This window comes from Eucyclogobius newberryi, unplaced genomic scaffold (assembly GCF_026437365.1).
Source record: "Eucyclogobius newberryi isolate DKJ021-1_F unplaced genomic scaffold, fEucNew1.0.hap1 SCAF_281, whole genome shotgun sequence".
In the NCBI taxonomy this organism is placed as follows: Eukaryota; Metazoa; Chordata; class Actinopteri; order Gobiiformes; family Gobiidae; genus Eucyclogobius; species Eucyclogobius newberryi.
This window is the reverse complement of record NW_027315925.1, coordinates 1-19,504: the sequence shown is the minus strand read 5'-3', so window position 1 is coordinate 19,504 and position 19,504 is coordinate 1. Positions and strand designations below refer to the sequence as shown.

The 19,504-nt window shown below is 49.2% G+C and overlaps 1 protein-coding gene across 2 annotated transcripts; it reads left to right on the top strand.

Moving 5' to 3' along the window:
• The first annotated feature begins 1,700 nt into the window (after positions 1-1,700).
• Positions 1,701-16,520, top strand: LOC140373021 (uncharacterized). 2 transcript variants are annotated; one of them, XM_072459844.1, is made up of 2 exons: positions 1,701-2,034; positions 14,933-16,520. In XM_072459844.1, exons 1-2 carry the CDS (start codon positions 1,901-1,903, stop codon positions 16,452-16,454), a joined length of 1,656 nt encoding a protein of 551 aa, XP_072315945.1. In that variant the 5' UTR covers positions 1,701-1,900; the 3' UTR covers positions 16,455-16,520. The 2 variants fall into 2 exon arrangements, with proteins under 2 accessions (XP_072315945.1, XP_072315947.1); XM_072459846.1 differs by having other exon boundaries at positions 1,701-2,038; positions 14,940-16,518.
• The last annotated feature ends 2,984 nt before the right edge of the window (positions 16,521-19,504 follow it).

The following is a 19,504-nucleotide window of genomic DNA, read 5'->3' as shown; positions in this document are numbered from 1 at the left end:
CGCACTGGAGACTGAAAAAGAATTGTGGACAAAAATCTGGACTCCCCAGGAACCTAAGAAAAGAAAAGTCAGGCTATTGATGATGATTTTTTAATTTGGACGATAAAAGTTCTTTTGCATTGAGTTCTTTGAGTTTCGTCTTTGAAGTGGGTTCTTTTTAAACAAAAATAAATAAAATAGTGTTCATGAATTTATTCCCCAGAAGTGCAAAAAAACAAAGTGCAAAAACAAACCGGTGCAGAAAAATAGATATATACAGATATTTACAGCAGCAGTCCAAATATCAAGATAGCAGTTGGCTGGCTCTGGATCTAGTGCGTGCGGTGCACACAGCTCCCTCCTGGAACACACTCTCCATTTGTAATGCAAGAAGGCCCTTCACCTCCTGCTGGACCCCCTGCTGGACCCCCTGCTGGACCCCCTGCTGGACCCCCTGCAGTTCACCTACAGAGCCAACAGGTCTGTGGATGACACCATCAACCTGGCTCTCCACTTCACCTGCAGCACCTGGACTCCCCGGGAACCTACACCACCTCCTGCTCTGCTCCAGGACAAGCTCTCCCAGCTCAACCTGCCTGACTCCACCTGCAGGGGGAGTCAGGCAGGTTGGAGGGGGGGAGTCAGGCAGGAGACCCCCCCCTCACCATCTCAGACTCCTCCATCTCCACTGTGGACTCCCTCCGCTTCCTCTGCACCACCATCACCAGGACCTCAAGTGGGAGGAGCCACCATCAGCTCCTCATGAAGAAGAACCAGCAGAGGATGTACTTCCTGCAGCAGCTGAGGAAAGACAAGCTGATGATGGAGCAGTTCTACACGGCCATCATCGAGTCCTCCATCACCTCCTCCATCACCTCCTCCATCACCTCCTCCATCACCTCCTCCATCACCTCCTCCATCACCTCCTCCATCACCTCCTCCATCACCTCCTCCATCACCTCCTCCATCACCGTGTGGTACGTTGGAGCCACAGCCAGGGACAAACTGAGACTACAGCGCCCTCTGCTGAGAAGGTGATCAGCTGCAGGACCTGTACATCTCCAGGGCTCTGGGACAATCACACGTCGGATCACAGCCGACCCTTCTCACCCTGGGGGGCCACTCAGAGTAGGATAAATATCTGAGTTCCCGGTCTTGGTTCGCAGATTGAGAATGACTCTTGGATGAGAGTCGAAACGTATCGTTTAAAAAAGTCCAGATGATACGACTGAATCTTTTTCTACATGGACCCCTCCTGGATGAATGAGGGATTACACCCACATGAGCCGATTTATATTTCTATGCTACAGATTTAAATTGCTTCTCTTTTTGACTTATATAAGTTGTTTTTATCATTGTTCATTGTTTTATGTTGCACCAAGACAAGTTCCTATGTTTGTGAATTCTGTTCAATGACAATAAAACTTTTCTGATTCTGATTCTTTGTTATTGCCTTTTGATCAGTAAACAGAAGTTTAATAAGTGGAAATATTTCAAACTCTTCACGTTTTACAAAGGTAGTAAAGTAATCTGATTACTTTTAGAAAGTAATCTGAGCAACACTGCTCTTCAGTGAGTCACTTCACTCACGTCGGTCACACACACAACACTTTGTCACAAACGTTTAGTGACTTATTATCCTTTGGAAAGTCTTTGAGCCACAAAAAAGACGTGGCTAAGATTCATAAAATATGACACAATTATGAATAATAAAGAGTGAGCTCGTGTGTGTCCCTCCCGCATCCTGCCCCCTACAGGCCAAAGTCTGTGTGTTCTAAACAGGCAGCTGTGAGGACGGCCGCGGGTCCTCGGGATGAGGACCCCTGTGTGATTAGCTCTGGAGCTAAAGAAGCTAATGGAGCTAACAGAGCTACTGAAGCTCAGTGTGAGACAAACAGCCCCGGGGACAGAGCCGTGAGACATGGCAGAAGTGAAGCTGAAGGAGGAGACGGAGCTGTGGGAGCCCCGGGGCCCCTGTGGCTCCTGGGGGCCCGCGGAGGAGCCCCGGGGCCCCTGTGGCTCCTGGGGGCCCGCGGAGGACACACACGGCTCGGGGTGAGTGCAGATGTGAGGCCGGGGAACAGAGCGAGCAGAGCGGCCACAGTCACAGCGGACACGGCCTGCTCTGACTCTGAGGACCGCGTGGGACAATCTGTGGTTGAACTCCTTAAACTTAGAACAAATATGTCCTAAAACGAGTCCATTTCAAAGGCTTCTCTGTGTTTGACTCTGAGACAAACACAAGTCTTTGTCTGAGACTCTTGTGTTTGACTCTGATTAGAAGAGTCAGAGGAGGAAAGTACGTTAACACCACATACTGTGAGACGGATGTGTTCAGGTGTCTGGTCCTCAGAGGTCAGAGGTCAGAGGTCTGGTCCTCAGAGGTCAGAGGTCTGGTCCTCAGAGGTCTGGTCCTCAGAGGTCTGGTCCTCCGAAGTCAGAGGTCTGGTCCTCAGAGGTCAGAGGTCTGGTCCTCAGAGGTCTGGTCCTCAGAGGTCTGGTCCTCAGAGGTCTGGTCCTCAGAGGTCAGAGGTCTGGTCCTCAGAGGTCTGGTCCTCAGAGGTCAGAGGTCTGGTCCTCAGAGGTCTGGTCCTCAGAGGTCAGGTCCTCAGAGGTCTGGTCCTCAGAGGTCTGGTCCTCAGAGGTCAGGTCCTCAGAGGTCTGGTCCTCAGAGGTCAGGTCCTCAGAGGTCAGGTCCTCAGAGGTCTGGTCCTCAGAGGTCTGGTCCTCAGAGGTCTGGTCCTCAAGGGGTCTGGTCCTCAGAGGTCTGGTCCTCAGAGGTCTGGTCCTCAGAGGTCTGGTCCTCAGAGGTCAGAGGTCTGGTCCTCAGAGGTCTGGTCCTCAGAGGTCAGGTCCTCAGAGGTCAGGTCCTCAGAGGTCAGGTCCTCAGAGGTCTGGTCCTCAGAGGTCTGGTCCTCAGAGGTCTGGTCCTCAGAGGTCAGGTCCTCAGAGGTCTGGTCCTCAGAGGTCTGGTCCTCAGAGGTCTGGTCCTCAGAGGTCAGGTCCTCAGAGGTCTGGTCCTCAGAGGTCTGGTCCTCAGAGGTCTGGTCCTCAGAGGTCTGGTCCTCAGAGGTCTGGTCCTCAGAGGTCTGGTCCTCAGAGGTCTGGTCCTCAGAGGTCTGGTCCTCAGAGGTCAGAGGTCTGGTCCTCAGAGGTCTGGTCCTCAGAGGTCAGAGGTCTGGTCCTCAGAGGTCTGGTCCTCAGAGGTCTGGTCCTCAGAGGTCAGGTCCTCAGAGGTCTGGTCCTCAGAGGTCTGGTCCTCAGAGGTCTGGTCCTCAAGGGGTCTGGTCCTCAAGAGGTCTGGTCCTCAGAGGTCTGGTCCTCAGAGGTCTGGTCCTCAGAGGTCAGAGGTCTGGTCCTCAGAGGTCTGGTCCTCAGAGGTCAGGTCCTCAGAGGTCAGGTCCTCAGAGGTCTGGTCCTCAGAGGTCTGGTCCTCAGAGGTCAGGTCCTCAGAGGTCTGGTCCTCAGAGGTCTGGTCCTCAGAGGTCAGGTCCTCAGAGGTCTGGTCCTCAGAGGTCTGGTCCTCAGAGGTCTGGTCCTCAGAGGTCTGGTCCTCAGAGGTCAGGTCCTCAGAGGTCTGGTCCTCAGAGGTCTGGTCCTCAGAGGTCTGGTCCTCAGAGGTCTGGTCCTCAGAGGTCTGGTCCTCAGAGGTCTGGTCCTCAGAGGTCAGGTCCTCAGAGGTCAGGTCCTCAGAGGTCAAATGCAAGTGAAGAGGGACACGACATCATATAAGATGAGCCTTTATTTGTCCACACACGTGTTGCAACACAGGTAGTAACAGAAGAAAAGAACAGATCACTTATAGGAAGCTTTAAAAAACACTCTTAATATAAAAAACTCTTATAAACAAACTCCTTTGGACATAACCTCTCATTCTTAATAAGGGAAGAAAAATGCAAGGATAAAATAAACCACAAATAGCTGGCATAAGACAAAATAATACTAATAATAATGTTAAAGTAAACACACTTATTTACATCAGTTATATGCACCTGAATATGACATTGCACATGAGTATGACAGTATTGCACATGGGTATGGCAGTATTGCACATGGGTATGTCAGTATTGCACATGGGTATGACAGTATTGCACATGGGTATGACAGTATTGCACATGGGTATGACAGTATTGCACATGGGTATGGCAGTATTGCACATGGGTATGACAGTATTGCACATGGGTATGACAGTATTGCACATGGGTATGACAGTATTGCACATGGGTATGACAGTATTGCACATGGGTATGATAGTATTGCACATGGGTATGACAGTATTGCACATGGGTATGTCAGTATTGCACATGGGTATGACAGTATTGCATATGTGTATGACAGTATTGCACATGGGTATGACAGTATTGCACATGGGTGTGACAGTATTGCATATGGGTGTGACAGTATTGCACATGGGTGTGACAGTATTGCACATGAGTATGACAGTATTGCACATGGGTATGGCAGTATTGCACATGAGTATGACAGTATTGCACATGGGTATGGCAGTATTGCACATGGGTATGTCAGTATTGCACATGGGTATGACAGTATTGCACATGGGTATGGCAGTATTGCACATGGGTATGACAGTATTGCACATGGGTATGACAGTATTGCACATGGGTATGACAGTATTGCACATGGGTATGACAGTATTGCACATGGGTATGATAGTATTGCACATGGGTATGACAGTATTGCACATGGGTATGTCAGTATTGCACATGGGTATGACAGTATTGCATATGTGTATGACAGTATTGCACATGGGTATGACAGTATTGCACATGGGTGTGACAGTATTGCATATGGGTGTGACAGTATTGCACATGGGTGTGACAGTATTGCACATGGGTATGACAGTATTGCATATGGGTATGGCAGTATTGCACATGGGTATGTCAGTATTGCACATGGGTATGACAGTATTGCACATGGGTATGACAGTATTGCATATGTGTATGACAGTATTGCACATGGGTGTGACAGTATTGCACATGGGTGTGACAGTATTGCACATGGGTGTGACAGTATTGCACATGGGTGTGACAGTATTGCACATGGGTATGACAGTATTGCACATGGGTGTGACAGTATTGCACATGGGTATGACAGTATTGCACATGGGTGTGACAGTATTGCACATGGGTGTGACAGTATTGCATATGGGTGTGACAGTATTGCACATGTGTATGACGGTATTGCACATGGGTATGACGGTATTGCACATGGGTGTGACAGTATTGCACATGGGTGTGACAGTATTGCACATGGGTATGACAGTATTGCATATGGGTATGGCAGTATTGCACATGGGTATGTCAGTATTGCACATGGGTATGACAGTATTGCACATGGGTGTGACAGTATTGCACATGGGTGTGACAGTATTGCACATGGGTGTGACAGTATTGCACATGGGTGTGACAGTATTGCACATGGGTGTGACAGTATTGCACATGGGTGTGACAGTATTGCACATGGGTGTGACAGTATTGCACATGGGTGTGACAGTATTGCACATGGGTGTGACAGTATTGCACATGGGTGTGACAGTATTGCACATGGTTATGGCAGTATTGCACATGGGTATGGCAGTATTGCACATGGGTATGGCAGTATTGCACATGGGTATGGCAGTATTGCACATGGGTATGACAGTATTGCACATGGGTATGACAGTATTGCACATAGTTATGACAGTATTGCACATGGGTATGACAGTATTGCACATGGGTGTGACAGTATTGCACATGGGTGTGACAGTATTGCACATGGTTATGGCAGTATTGCACATGGGTATGGCAGTATTGCACATGGGTATGGCAGTATTGCACATGGGTATGGCAGTATTGCACATGGGTATGACAGTATTGCACATGGGTATGACAGTATTGCACATAGTTATGACAGTATTGCACATGGGTATGACAGTATTGCACATGGGTATGACAGTATTGCACATGGGTACGTCAGTATTGCACATGGGTATGACAGTATTGCACACGGGTATGACAGTATTGCACATGGGTATGACAGTATTGCACATGAGTATGGCAGTATTGCACATAGGTATGGCAGTATTGCACATGGGTATGGCAGTATTGCACATGGGTATGACAGTATTGCACATGGGTATGACAGTATTGCACATAGGTATGGCAGTATTGCACATGGGTATGACAGTATTGCATATGTGTATAACAGTGTTTGTTGTAGTGTGACAGCAGCAGAAGGACAGACTGTGAAACGTCTCCTTCACACAGCGAGGGTGGATCAGTCACTCAAGCTGCTCTCCAGAGTGGACAGAGTGTCCTGCAGGGGACAGAGTGTCCTGCAGGGGGCGACACTCCAGCATAGATGTGGGTTTAGCCAGGACCCTTCTGTCCCCCACCTCCTGCACCGAGTCCAGAGGACAGCCCAGGACGGAGCTTTGTCCAGCTTCTTCCTCTCCTTCTGTGATGCTGCTGCTCCAGCAGACCACACCTACAGGAGCTGATGCACCACAGAGTCAGAGAAGGTCTTCAGGAGCGGCCCTGTCAGGAGCGGCCCTGTCACTCCCAAAAGACCTGAGTCTCCTCAGGAGGTGGAGCCCCTCTGGCTCTTCCTGTACAGTCTGTGTTATGAGTCCAGTTTGTGGTTCAGATGAACACCAGGTCCTTGTATGAGTCACTCTCTCAATGTCCCGTCCCTGGATGTTCACTGGTGAGGGGGGCGTGGCCTCTGTGGAAGTCCACCACCATCTCCTTGGTCTTCCCCGCGTTGATGAGGAGGTGGTTCCACAAAGTCCTGCTCCAGTCCTCTGTCCTCCACATCACCGTCTCACACTGCAGGTGTGCTGGGGGGATGGGTGAGTCCAGGGGGACTGTGTGCTGGGGGGATGGGTGAGTCCAGGGGGACTGTGTGCTGGGGGGATGGGTGAGTCCAGGGGGACTGTGTGCTGGGGGGATGGGTGAGTCCAGGGGGACTGTGTGCTGGGGGGATGGGTGAGTCCAGGGGGACTGTGTGCTGGGGGGATGGGTGAGTCCAGGGGGACTGTGGGCTGGGGGGATGGGTGAGTCCAGGGGGACTGTGTGCTGGGGGGATGGGTGAGTCCAGGGGGACTGTGGGCTGGGGGGATGGGTGAGTCCAGGTGAAGTGGGGAGCTGATGGTCCGGAGCAGAGAAGCGAAGAGGAACGGGTGTGGTCCATTGTCCAGGTGTGGAAGAGGGAGCATGCAGCTGTGCAGGGGGAGGGGTCTGTGCAGGGGGAGGGGTCTGTGCAGGGGGAGGGGTGGTGATTGACCAAATCTCAGGAAGTGGGAATTCAGTTTGTTCACCCACTGTAGGTCCCCCTCCGTCTGGACAGGGGGGACTTTGAAGCCTGAGACAGACATGAAGGTTCAAGATTCAACCTTCCGGCCGTTTATAATGGATTCTTGAGTCCCTGGAGAAGTCGACGCCCAGAGCCTTCTGATGCTGATCAGGTACACAAGGAGGAGAGAGAGTGAGTCAGGGACAATAGGAGGCTGATGGTCCATTAAAGGACTGATGGAAGACAAAGAGGTGTAAGTTTTTTTGAAACAAACAACTTTTTTCTTCAGGAGGGCCCGTCCGGTGGGCGGGGCATAGCACAGAATAGAATAAATATCTGAGTTCTCGGTCTAAATTCGCAGATTGACAATGACTCTTGGATCAGAGTCGAGATGAAACAACTGAACCTTTTTCTACAATCGTGACTCATTGTAGTTTATTGAAATATAAAGTGAAAAATGACTCGATCTGATGATAAACCACTTATGCAGAGAGGGTCGCGTCCCTTCGCCTTCGGGTGGGGGACATGTCTCTCACTGTAGAGGACCCGGCCTTCTTGGAGTCCTTGGGAGGGGAACTGGACAGTGCACTGACCGGGGACTCTGTTGTTCTACTGGGGGACTCCAACACCCACGTGGACAATGACAGTGACTCCTGGGGAGGGGAGGAGCTTCGATCTGAACCCGAGCGGTCAGTTATTGGACTTCTGTGCCACGGATTGTCCAGAACGAACACCATGTTCAAGCACAAGGTCCATCAGGTCACATGACACCAGGACACAGGCGGTCAATGATCCACTTTGTTATCGTGTTATCTGACCTCCGGCGGCGGAGAAGAGTGGGGCGGAGCTGTAGAGCACCACCTGGTGGTGAGTTAGATCCGCTGGTGGAGGAGGAAGCCGGGCAGACTTGGCAGACCCAAGTGCATTCTGGGGGTCTGTTGGGAACGTCTTGCCTCTGTCGGGAGGGAATTCACCTCGCACCTCCGGGAGAGCTCCTCCCATGTCCCGGGGGAGGCCGGGGACATTGAGTCCGAGTGGACCATGTTCACTGCTCGGAGCTGTGGTCACATGGTCCGGTGCCTGTCGTGGCGGCCCCAGAACCCGGTGGTGGACCCCGGAAGTAAGGGTCAGACTGAAGTAGAGGGTCTATTAGCTTTTTTTTTTTTAATTTCGGTTTTGACGTCTTGGACAAGCTCTGTCCTTGTCCGAGTCCACATGCAGACGAGAAAGTCCAAGTCCTGACGAGAACGTGTCATCCTCCTAACACTAGGTGGCGATATGCGTCGTTTCAGCGACTAATACAACCCCCATTCCAGTCTCATAGAAACAACTGTCATGTCGGAGATGTGAGTTCAGAGTGTAAGGTGTTCATAAAGCTCGCACAGGATAATGCGTCCTTTAAGGGGTGGGATCCGATGGCGTTGACAAGGAGCCTGACTGTAGCTGTGGGAGTGGTCAAGCATGCGAGTGTCCTTAGGGATGGCTCGCTGCTGGTTGTGTGCAAGGACGTGGCTCAGCAAAGGAAGGCGATTGAAGCTAAGTGTCTGGGTGGGAAGGACATTCTTGTGTCTGATGCTGTAAGAGGCACGGTCAGGGGAGTTATAGTAGGCGTCCCTACGACGACATCTGTGGATGACATAAAGGAGAATTTGACTGGAGCTAAGGTGGTGGATGCTAGGCGGTTGAAGATGACCCGGGATGGGGTAAGGTGTGACAGCCTGTCGATAATGATTAGATTTGAAGGTGGGATCCTGCCTCGTGTGGTGTGCGTTGGGTACATGCGCTATGGCGTACGCCCATATGTTCTGCCGCCCCTGCGTTGCTTCAAGTGCCAGCGCTTTGGGCATATTGCAGCGGTCTGTAGAGGGAAGCAGAAGTGTGGTAAATGTGCAGGAGACCACGAGTATGGGAAGTGTGACGACGGAGCAAAACTCAAGTGCTGTAACTGTGGGGGAGAGCATAGCTCTGCCTACGGGGGATGCGTGTTCAGCAAGAGGGCTGCGGAGGTGCAAAAAGTTAGAGCCTCTCAAGGCATATCCTACGCGGATGCGGTCAAGAAGGTGTCTGGTAGTCAGGTGACGGTGGATGCAGTGGGGGCTGCCAGTGCTGCTGGTGTCCTAGGCGACAGGGGAGGGGGCAGCGTTGCCCGCAGCCAGGGGGAGGTCCCCACTGGGATGCCCGTGAGTGTGGCTTCTACGGGCAGAGGCCCTGTGGGTGCGGAGGATGTACTGGTTGTGAAGAGGAAAGATTTCTTCCTCTTTATAGTGGAAGTGATTAACTGTACTGGGCAAACCAAGAAGAGATCCGAAAAGACTAAGATCATCGCTAAGGCTGCAGGGAAGTACTTTGGAGCTGGGGGCCCCGAGTGGACGGAGATAGAGGATGCGCTGCGGGAGGGCGCCCTGCCCCATTCTGGCAGTGGGAGTGGGGGGGCTCCCGATGCGCCGTCAGGTTCCGGGGGCTCATAATGGCGGTGGTTGTCTTGCAATGGAATGCGCGTAGTCTTCGTGCTAATGGCCAGGAATTTAAGCATTTTGTCTCTACCTTGTTGAACAAGCCTCACGTTATGTGCGTGCAGGAGACTTGGTTACGACCTAGGTGGGGTTTTGGGATACAAGGGTATGTGTGTGTTAGGAATGATAGGGAGCAGGGTAGAGGCGGAGGTGTGGCTGTGTTTGTCCGAGATGACCTAAATTACGTTGTTGTCAGTGTGAGTAAAGCGCCGGAGGCCCTGGCGGTGAGGGTCTGGCTGGGTGGTGAAGCTGTTACTGTGGTTAACCTTTATAATCCGTGTGGTGAGTTAACGCTAGAGTCCTTACATAGTATCGGTAAGGATGTTCGGGGAAAGGCCGTGTGGTGTGGGGATTTTAATGCGCATAGCGCTTTGTGGGGCGGTAGTGGTACCGATAGGTATGGGCAGGTGGTAGAGGGTTTTATCAATCAAAGGGAGTTGGTTTGTCTGAATGATGGGGGTGGGACCCGCTATGATATGGGGACCGGTGCGGAAAGTGCAATAGATCTTACACTTGTGTCCAAGGAGTTAGCTGGTGTTTGTAGTTGGGAGGTTCTTGGTAATCTTTCTTTTGGTAGCGATCACTATCTAGTCCGCACCGTGATTGGCTTTGGGAGCTGTGTGGTCAGGGGGACGAGGATCCAGAGGTGGCAGTTGGCAAGGGCGAACTGGGGGGCTTTCCTGAGGAAAGCTGATGATGGTTCTAGGGTTCTGCAGGAAGGAGGATTGACTCAGGTGGATGATCTCAATAGTGCAATTGTCTCGCTCATCACGCAGTCAGCGGTAGGCACGATTCCTAAGAGTGGTGGTAGTGGACATAGGAAGCGGGTGCCGTGGTGGACTGAAGCATGTGGTCATGCTGTTAGGGCGAGAAATGCGGCGTTTCGCCGGCTAAGGGTTGCCCACACTGAGGGTGCCCTCATTGACTACAAGAGGGCCCGCGCTGTTGTGCGGAAAACTGTGAGAACGGCCAAGAGTGCCTATTGGAGGCGGTATTGTTCCAAAATTGGGAGAGAAACGCGTCTCGGGGATGTTTGGGGGATGATTAAGCGGATGCATGGGGTTGAGCGCCGTCGTGGGACCCCGGTCCTAATACTGAATGGTGTTGAAGCAGTCAGCGACGTTGACAAAGCTGAACTGTTGGCCAGCACCTTTGTGTCGGTGCACAGCTCTGACAATCTCTCACCTGCGGAAAGGCACTACAGGGAGAGTACTTTGGCCCAGAATTCTGAGCTGATTGGGCACCAGCCTTCGACTCAAGATGACCTTGACCTTCCGTTTAGTTTGTTTGAGCTAAGGAGAGCACTTTCTAAGGCGAAACAGACAGCCCCGGGTAAAGATGAGGTGTGCTATGACATGCTCTCTCATTTGACTGATGACACGCTTGGGCTAGTCCTGGGTCTTTTCAACCGTGTTTGGGATTCAGGTTGTGTTCCATCTGCGTGGAAACAGTCTACGGTGGTGCCGGTTCTGAAGCCGGGTAGGCCAGCGTCTGACCCTTCAAGTTATAGGCCGATTGCCTTGACGTCGCAGCTCGGGAAAACGATGGAGCGCATGGTTACCGAGCGGTTGGATTACTTCTTGGAGAGTCAGGGTTTGCTTCCCGCGCACCAAAGTGGTTTCCGTAGGGGCAGGAACACCATGGATTCCGTGTTGTGTTTGGAATCTGATATCCAGCTGGCCAGGGCTCAGAAAGAAAAGGTTATTGCGGTGCTCTTTGATGTGGAGAAGGCGTACGATATGGTTTGGAAGGATGGGCTCCTCATTAAGCTGCGGAAGTGTGGTGTGAAGGGTAAACTGGGTCCGGAGCTTTCTGTCTGGCCGGCGTATCCAAACCAGAGTGGGCGCTGCTTACTCTGGGGTCTATGGGGTGGAGAATGGGATCCCGCAGGGGAGTGTGTGTAGCCCTATCTTGTTCAATGTTATGATTAAGGACATCTTTGACGACGTGGATGGGTCTGTTGGGAGGAGCCTTTATGCTGACGATGGCGCTCTATGGGTGAGAGGGAGGAATCTCCGGTTTTACGAGGCGAAACTGCAAAGGGCAATACAGCAGGTGGAGCAGTGGACCCTGAAGTGGGGGTTTAAACTGTCCGTACGGAAGTCTCAAGTGATCTGTTTCTTCAATGGACATAGGGACGTCTCCCTTCGACTGCATGGGCAGGTGCTCGAACAGGTCAGGGAGGTGAGGTTCTTGGGGGTCACCTTTGACGAGAGGCTTAGTTGGCGTCGGCACATTGATGAGGTCAGTGGTAAATGCAAAAGGGTGAATAACTTGCTTCGTTGTCTATCCGGCCAGGACTGGGGGGCCAGCAGAAGGTCGCTCCTGGGTATTTATCGGGCCGTCATGAGGGCGGCTATTGATTATGGCTGTATAGCCTACATGTCTGCGGCTGAGACTAACTTAAAGAAGCTTGATGTGGAGCAAGCCCAGGCCTTGCGCATCTGCTGTAGGGCTTTTAGGACCTCCCCTGTCTCGGCGCTGCAGGTTGAGTTGGGGGAATTGCCGTTACGGCTCCGGAGGCTAGAACTTCTGTTGGCTTACTGGGTGAATGTGCAAGGTCATACGAGCTCTCACCCGGTGAGGGACTTTCTCAGGGTTGATGGGGGGCAGAGTGAGGCTGGCGGTATGATTTTCAGCCAGGTAGGAAATGCGAAGGCGCGGCTTGCGGGGGTTGGTGATCTGCGTGTGAGCCCGTCGGTGGCTTTGTCTGCTATAGCTCCGTGGAAGTTTGTCCCGGCTCCTGTTGATGTTAGCTTGCATGGCAAGCTTAGAGGAGTCGCTGGGAGGGCACCGCAGTTTGCCGTTCAAGCGCTCATCGATAAGCACTCAGGTGATGTGTTTATTTATACCGACGGGTCTAGGGATCCTGAGAGTGGGCGTACTGGCGCCGCTTATTTTGTGCCTGACCTGGGGCTAGCGGTCAAGAAGAGGTTGACAGATCGCCTTTCTGTTTTCACGTCGGAACTTATAGCGATACGGTTGGCGTTGGAATGGGCGGAATCTGCTTTGCAGTGTTGCGGCATTGTGGTGGCCTCTGACAGCCTTTCTGCATTGCAAAGCATTAAATCTGGGAAATCGGATTGCAGACAGGATGTGTTGAATGGCATCTTCTGTCTGATGCTCTCCCTGTCCAGGAAGGATGTGAGGGTTTCCTTCATTTGGGTCCCTGCGCATGTGGGGGTGGATGGTAACGAAATGGCTGATGCACTGGCTAAACGTTCCCTTCGGCGGCCATCAATTGATGTGGCGGTTGAGTTAAGCAAATCTGAAATCAAGCCTGTTATCAAGAGTCATGTGGTCGGCCTTTGGCAGGAATTTTGGAGCCACTGTGTTACTGGACGGCATCTCTATCACATACAGGGTAGTGTGGGTCCTTGCGGGTCTGTGGGCAGGAACGCGTGGGAGGAAAGGGCCTTCGCCCGCATGAGGATTGGCCATACTGGACTCAATTGGTCACTGAGTAGGATAGGCAAACATCCGACCGGTCTGTGTGGTCACTGTCGGGTGCCAGAGACTGTCGAGCATGTGCTGATTTGCTGTGAGGCTTATGATAGGGAAAGGGCCGGGTTGGCCTTGTGGTTTCGGAATAATGGGCGGGAGTTCAATCTGCGGAACGTTCTGGCGATTCAGTCACAGGGTTTGTGTCAGGCTGTGGTTGCTTACTTATGTAGCACAGGGCTGGGTAAACGTTTATAGAGGTGGGGGGTGTTGGAGACTGAGCCGAGGATGAGGAGCAAGAGGATGTTCTAACGCGCTTGGACTTCATGGGCCTAGAAACGCCAAAGTGATGGAAGAAGGACTTCTAAGGGATAAAACGACAAAGACGTCCCATGACCTCATGGGCTTTGTAAAACAACAAAGACGTCCCATGATCTCATGGGCTTTGTACTTCCAAAGCACCGAACGTCAAAGAGGGCGAGGAAGGTGAAGAAGAGTCTCCCTGGAATAAAGCCGGTTGGTCTCTGACACAACAACTATTCTAGTCACAAAAACACATCATGACCTCATGGGCTTTGTAACGCCAAAGCGATGGGAGGAGTACTTTTACGGACTACGACAGAGTCTGAGGACTACGAAACGTCTGAGGAATAAAGTCTGGCGGTAATGCAACACTCGGATGCCAACCGCCATAAAACAACAACAACAACAACATGTCGTACAGCTTTGTTCATCTCGTATGTAACGTCCGCGTTAGTTATTGTGCAGATAAAGTGCAGTGTGAGTGAAGGTGGTTTTTTTCCGGGGTCATAGATCGTCGTGGGTCATAGGTCAGCGTGGGTCGTCATAGGTCAGCGTGGGTCGTCATAGGTCAGCGTGGGTCGTCGTGGGTCATAGGTCAGCGTGGGTCGTCGTGGGTCATAGGTCAGCGTGGGTCATAGGTCGTCGTGAGTCATAAGTCAGCGTGGGTCGTCGTGGGTCATAGGTCAGCGTGGGTCATAGGTCGTCGTGAGTCATAAGTCAGCGTGGGTCGTCGTGGGTCATAGGTCGTCGTGAGTCATAAGTCAGCGTGGGTCGTCGTGGGTCATAGGTCGTCGTGGGTCATAGGTCAGCGTGGGTCATAGGTCAGCGTGGGTCGTGGACCATTCGCTCAGGCCAGTAGACTCCTGACCGTGGTACAGAGGCTGAGCATAATACTTGTTGCAACATGATTTTATTTGGGATTCAGGAAACAGAATGCAGGACGTACGGCGCAGCAGCGGCGTCAGACGCACGCGCAGCACACTCTGGTTACCCACAATGCCCCCCTCTCTCTCTTAGGGACCAGCCAGGCTGGTAACACTTGTCTAGTCTCAGTGCGATTACGCAACCGCACAATGTTTCTATCGGAGATTTTGAACGCCAATTTCTATCAGAGTAAAGTGTTTACACGAAGATGTCTGATTGTACCGGATCAAAGCAACTATTCCTTTTTTTAGTTTGCATGTAAAACCACTGACTAAGTTATGACTGTATTTTGAGTCGTTTGTACAGCCAGATGGTGCCCATGTGACGTCGCCATCTAGTTGTGTAACTGTGTCATTACAAGTATTAAACAAGGCAAATGTCACGTGCCAGTTACAGGACAAAATGTCTTCACTCTGTTGATCGTGACCATGAACATCACATGGTTTAATGTTCCTAACGCTGTTGTTGTTTGTGTCCAGTGTGGAGCCCGCCCACCTGAAAGAGGAGGAGCCAGAGCTGTGCATCAAGCAGGAGCCGCAAGAGTTTCCTCTTCACATGGTCAGTGTGAAAAGTGAAGAGGATGAAGACAAGTCCTCTGTGCTTCATCAAAGAGCAACTGAGGAGAACAGAGAGGAAACTAATGTGACAGAAGCAGGCTGCAGCTCAGATCCACTCACACAGTTCCACTCAGATAGTGAGGAGCACACTGACAGCTCTGAAGACACCGAGCACTCAGAAGACTATAGTCAACAACAGGCCCACAGCAAGAGGAGCTACGCCATGGTTCCTCCTGACCACACACCATACAGCTGCTCAGGCCAAAGACCATACTGCTGCTCAGAGTGTGGCAAGAGCTTTAGGAAGAAGTCACAATTAAGGGATCACAAGTTCAATCACTCAGGAGAGAAGCCTCACAAATGTCCAGAGTGTGGGAAGAAGTTTACAAGAAAATCTGACCTGAAGCAGCACATGTTGATTCACTCAGAAGAAAAGGCTCACAAGTGTTCAGTTTGTGACAAAAGTTTTACAGTAAAACGTAATCTTAAAAAACATGTGATAACTCAACATCACATGTGCACCGTTTGTGAGGTCTGTTTCCCTGACAACATGAATCTGAAGGAACATCTGAAGACTCACGTCGAGGATGAAGTTGTGGACCAGTCAGAAAAAACTCACAAATGTTCAATTTGTGAAAAGAAGTTTAAGTTAAGAAGACATTTACAGATCCACCTGCTCTTACACGCAGCAGAAAAGCCTTACAGCTGTTCAGAGTGTGGGAAGAGCTTCAGGTGGAAGTCACATTTACAGAAGCATCAGTTTACTCACTCAGGAGCAAAGCCACATAAATGTCCAGAGTGTGAAAAACTGTTTATAGAAAAATGTAGTCTCACATATCATCTGAGAACCAAACACCACATGTGCACCGTCTGTAAGGCCTGTTTCCCTGACGACGGGAATCTGAAGGAACATCTGAAGACTCACAAAGAGATGGAAACTGTGGACCAGTCCATTCTGAAGTCTCACAGCTGCTCAGAGTGTGGGAAGAACTTCAGGTGGAAGTCAGAATTACAGAAGCACAAGTTGACTCACTCAGGAGAAAAGCCACATAAATGTCCCGAGTGTGGGAAGAAGTTCATCACTAAATCAGACATAAAGAAACACATGTTTACTCACTCAGGAGAGAAGCCGCTCAAGTGTTCAGTTTGTGACAAAGGTTTTATAGAAAAAGGTAATCTTAAAAAGCATCTGATAACTAAACATCACATGTGCAAAGTTTGTAAGGCCTGTTTCCCTGACAACGTGACTCTGGAGGAACATCTGAAGACTCATGTCGAGGACGGAACTGTGGACCAGTCCATTCTGAAGTCCTACAGCTCCTCAGACTGCAGACCATACAGCTGTTCAGAGTGTGGGAAGAGGTTTGAATTTAAGTCGATGGCAAAGAGACACATGTTGGTTCATTCAGGCAGAAGAAAGACCATGCAGATGTTCAGTTTGTGATGTTCATGAGGCCGTCGCATCTTCATCACTGACAAAGGAACATCTGGACTCTTGTAGAGGACGAAACTGGAACGGTGAGGACCGTCACATGGCAACACAGTAGTACTATCACCTCACAGCAAGAGGGTTGTGGGTTCCACTCCCAGACGGTGTGGGGCTTTTCTGTGGGAAGTTTTGCATGTTTTGCCTGTGTCTTTGTAGGTTTCCTCCAGGTGTACAGTAGTGTTTACAGCAGATAAACACTCTTTAAAAGTATGTGAACTCAAACGTCACAAATCTGAACTCGAACGTCACAAATCTGAACTCGAACGTCACAAATCTGAACTCGAACGTCACTAATCTGAACTCAAACGTCACTAATCTGAACTCAAACGTCACTAATCTGAACTCAAACGTCACTAATCTGAACTCGAACGTCACTAATCTGAACTCAAACGTCACTAATCTGAACTCAAACGTCACTAATCTGAACTCAAACGTCACTAATCTGAACTCAAACGTCACAAATCTGAACTCGAACGTCACTAATCTGAACTCAAACGTCACAAATCTGAACTCAAACGTCACAAATCTGAACTCAAACGTCACTAATCTGAACTCGAACGTCACTAATCTGAACTCGAACGTCACAAATCTGAACTCGAACGTCACTAATCTGAACTCAAACGTCACTAATCTGAACTCAAACGTCACTAATCTGAACTCAAACGTCACTAATCTGAACTCAAACGTCACAAATCTGAACTCGAACGTCACTAATCTGAACTCGAACGTCACAAATCTGAACTCGAACGTCACTAATCTGAACTCGAACGTCACAAATCTGAACTCAAACGTCACTAATCTGAACTCGAACGTCACAAATCTGAACTCAAACGTCACAAATCTGAACTCGAACGTCACAAATCTGAACTCGAACGTCACAAATCTGAACTCGAACGTCACTAATCTGAACTCGAACGTCACTAATCTGAACTCGAACGTCACTAATCTGAACTCGAACGTCACTAATCTGAACTCGAACGTCACTAATCTGAACTCGAACGTCACTAATCTGAACTCGAACGTCACTAATCTGAACTCAAACGTCTCTAATCTGAACTCGAACGTCACTAATCTGAACTCAAACGTCACAAATCTGAACTCGAACGTCTCTAATCTGAACTCGAACGTCAGAATCACAGACACTGGTTTAGTCAAAGTGAAAGACGCATTTAACATTGGATTTTACTGCATTTGATCATCAGAAAATATTTATATACTGTACACACATATATATATATATATATATATATATATATATATATATATATATATATATATATATATATATATACATGAAGCTAAACGTAAAGAAAATGCCGCTCTAACTCATTTACAGATGAAGAGGTAATGTTTGGTTTCCTGGGCCGTCGTCAGGCAAATGTGTGACTGAGGATGGGAAGGGGTTAAAGAGGAGTGGCCTCAAAAATAGGAGTGGCCAATCACAGACAAACAGAACAAACACAAAATGTATCGATACCAAAAAAAGGGATCAAATAGTAACGGCTCATAATGCATTCCACATACTTCCAAAAGTGAATAATACAGTACAAACTGATGTATTGAATAAAACAAACAGGTTAATGGGAAAACCCAGTGAGTCATATTCAAAAGTGTAGATCATCACCAGTGTGAGCATGGATCCAATACACTTCACCTTGTTTTACTATCACCAGTGTGAGCATGGATCCAATACACTTCACCTTGTTTTACTATCACCAGTGTGAGCATGGATCCAATACACTTCACTTTGTTTTAATAATATCACCAGTGTGAGCATGGATCCAATACACTTCACCTTGTTTTAATATCACCAGTGTGAGCATGGATCCAATACACTTCACCTTGTTTTAATAATATCACCAGTGTGAGCATGGATCCAATACACTTCACCTTGTTTTAATATCACCAGTGTGAGCATGGATCCAATACACTTCACCTTGTTTTAATAATATCACCAGTGTGAGCATGGATCCAATACACTTCACCTTGTTTTACTATCACCAGTGTGAGCATGGATCCAATACACTTCACCTTGTTTTAATACTATCACCAGTGTGAGCATGGATCCAATACACTTCACCTTGTTTTAATAATATCACCAGTGTGAGCATGGATCCAATACACTTCACCTTGTTTTAATATCACCAGTGTGAGCATGGATCCAATACACTTCACCTTGTTTTAATAATATCACCAGTGTGAGCATGGATCCAATACACTTCACCTTGTTTTAATATCACCAGTGTGAGCATGGATCCAATACACTTCACCTTGTTTTAATAATATCACCAGTGTGAGCATGGATCCAATACACTTCACCTTGTTTTAATATCACCAGTGTGAGCATGGATCCAATACACTTCACCTTGTTTTAATATCACCAGTGTGAGCATGGATCCAATACACTTCACCTTGTTTTACTATCACCAGTGTGAGCATGGATCCAATACACTTCACCTTGTTTTACTATCACCAGTGTGAGCATGGATCCAATACACTTCACCTTGTTTTACTATCACCAGTGTGAGCATGGATCCAATACACTTCACCTTGTTTTACTATCACCAGTGTGAGCATGGATCCAATACACTTCACCTTGTTTTAATATCACCAGTGTGAGCATGGATCCAATACACTTCACTTTGTTTTAATATCACCAGTGTGAGCATGGATCCAATACACTTCACCTTGTTTTAATATCACCAGTGTGAGCATGGATCCAATACACTTCACCTTGTTTTAATATCACCAGTGTGAGCATGGATCCAATACACTTCACCTTGTTTTAATATCACCAGTGTGAGCATGGATCCAATACACTTCACCTTGTTTTAATAATATCACCAGTGTGAGCATGGATCCAATACACTTCACCTTGTTTTAATATCACCAGTGTGAGCATGGATCCAATACACTTCACCTTGTTTTACTATCACCAGTGTGAGCATGGATCCAATACACTTCACTTTGTTTTAATAATATCACCAGTGTGAGCATGGATCCAA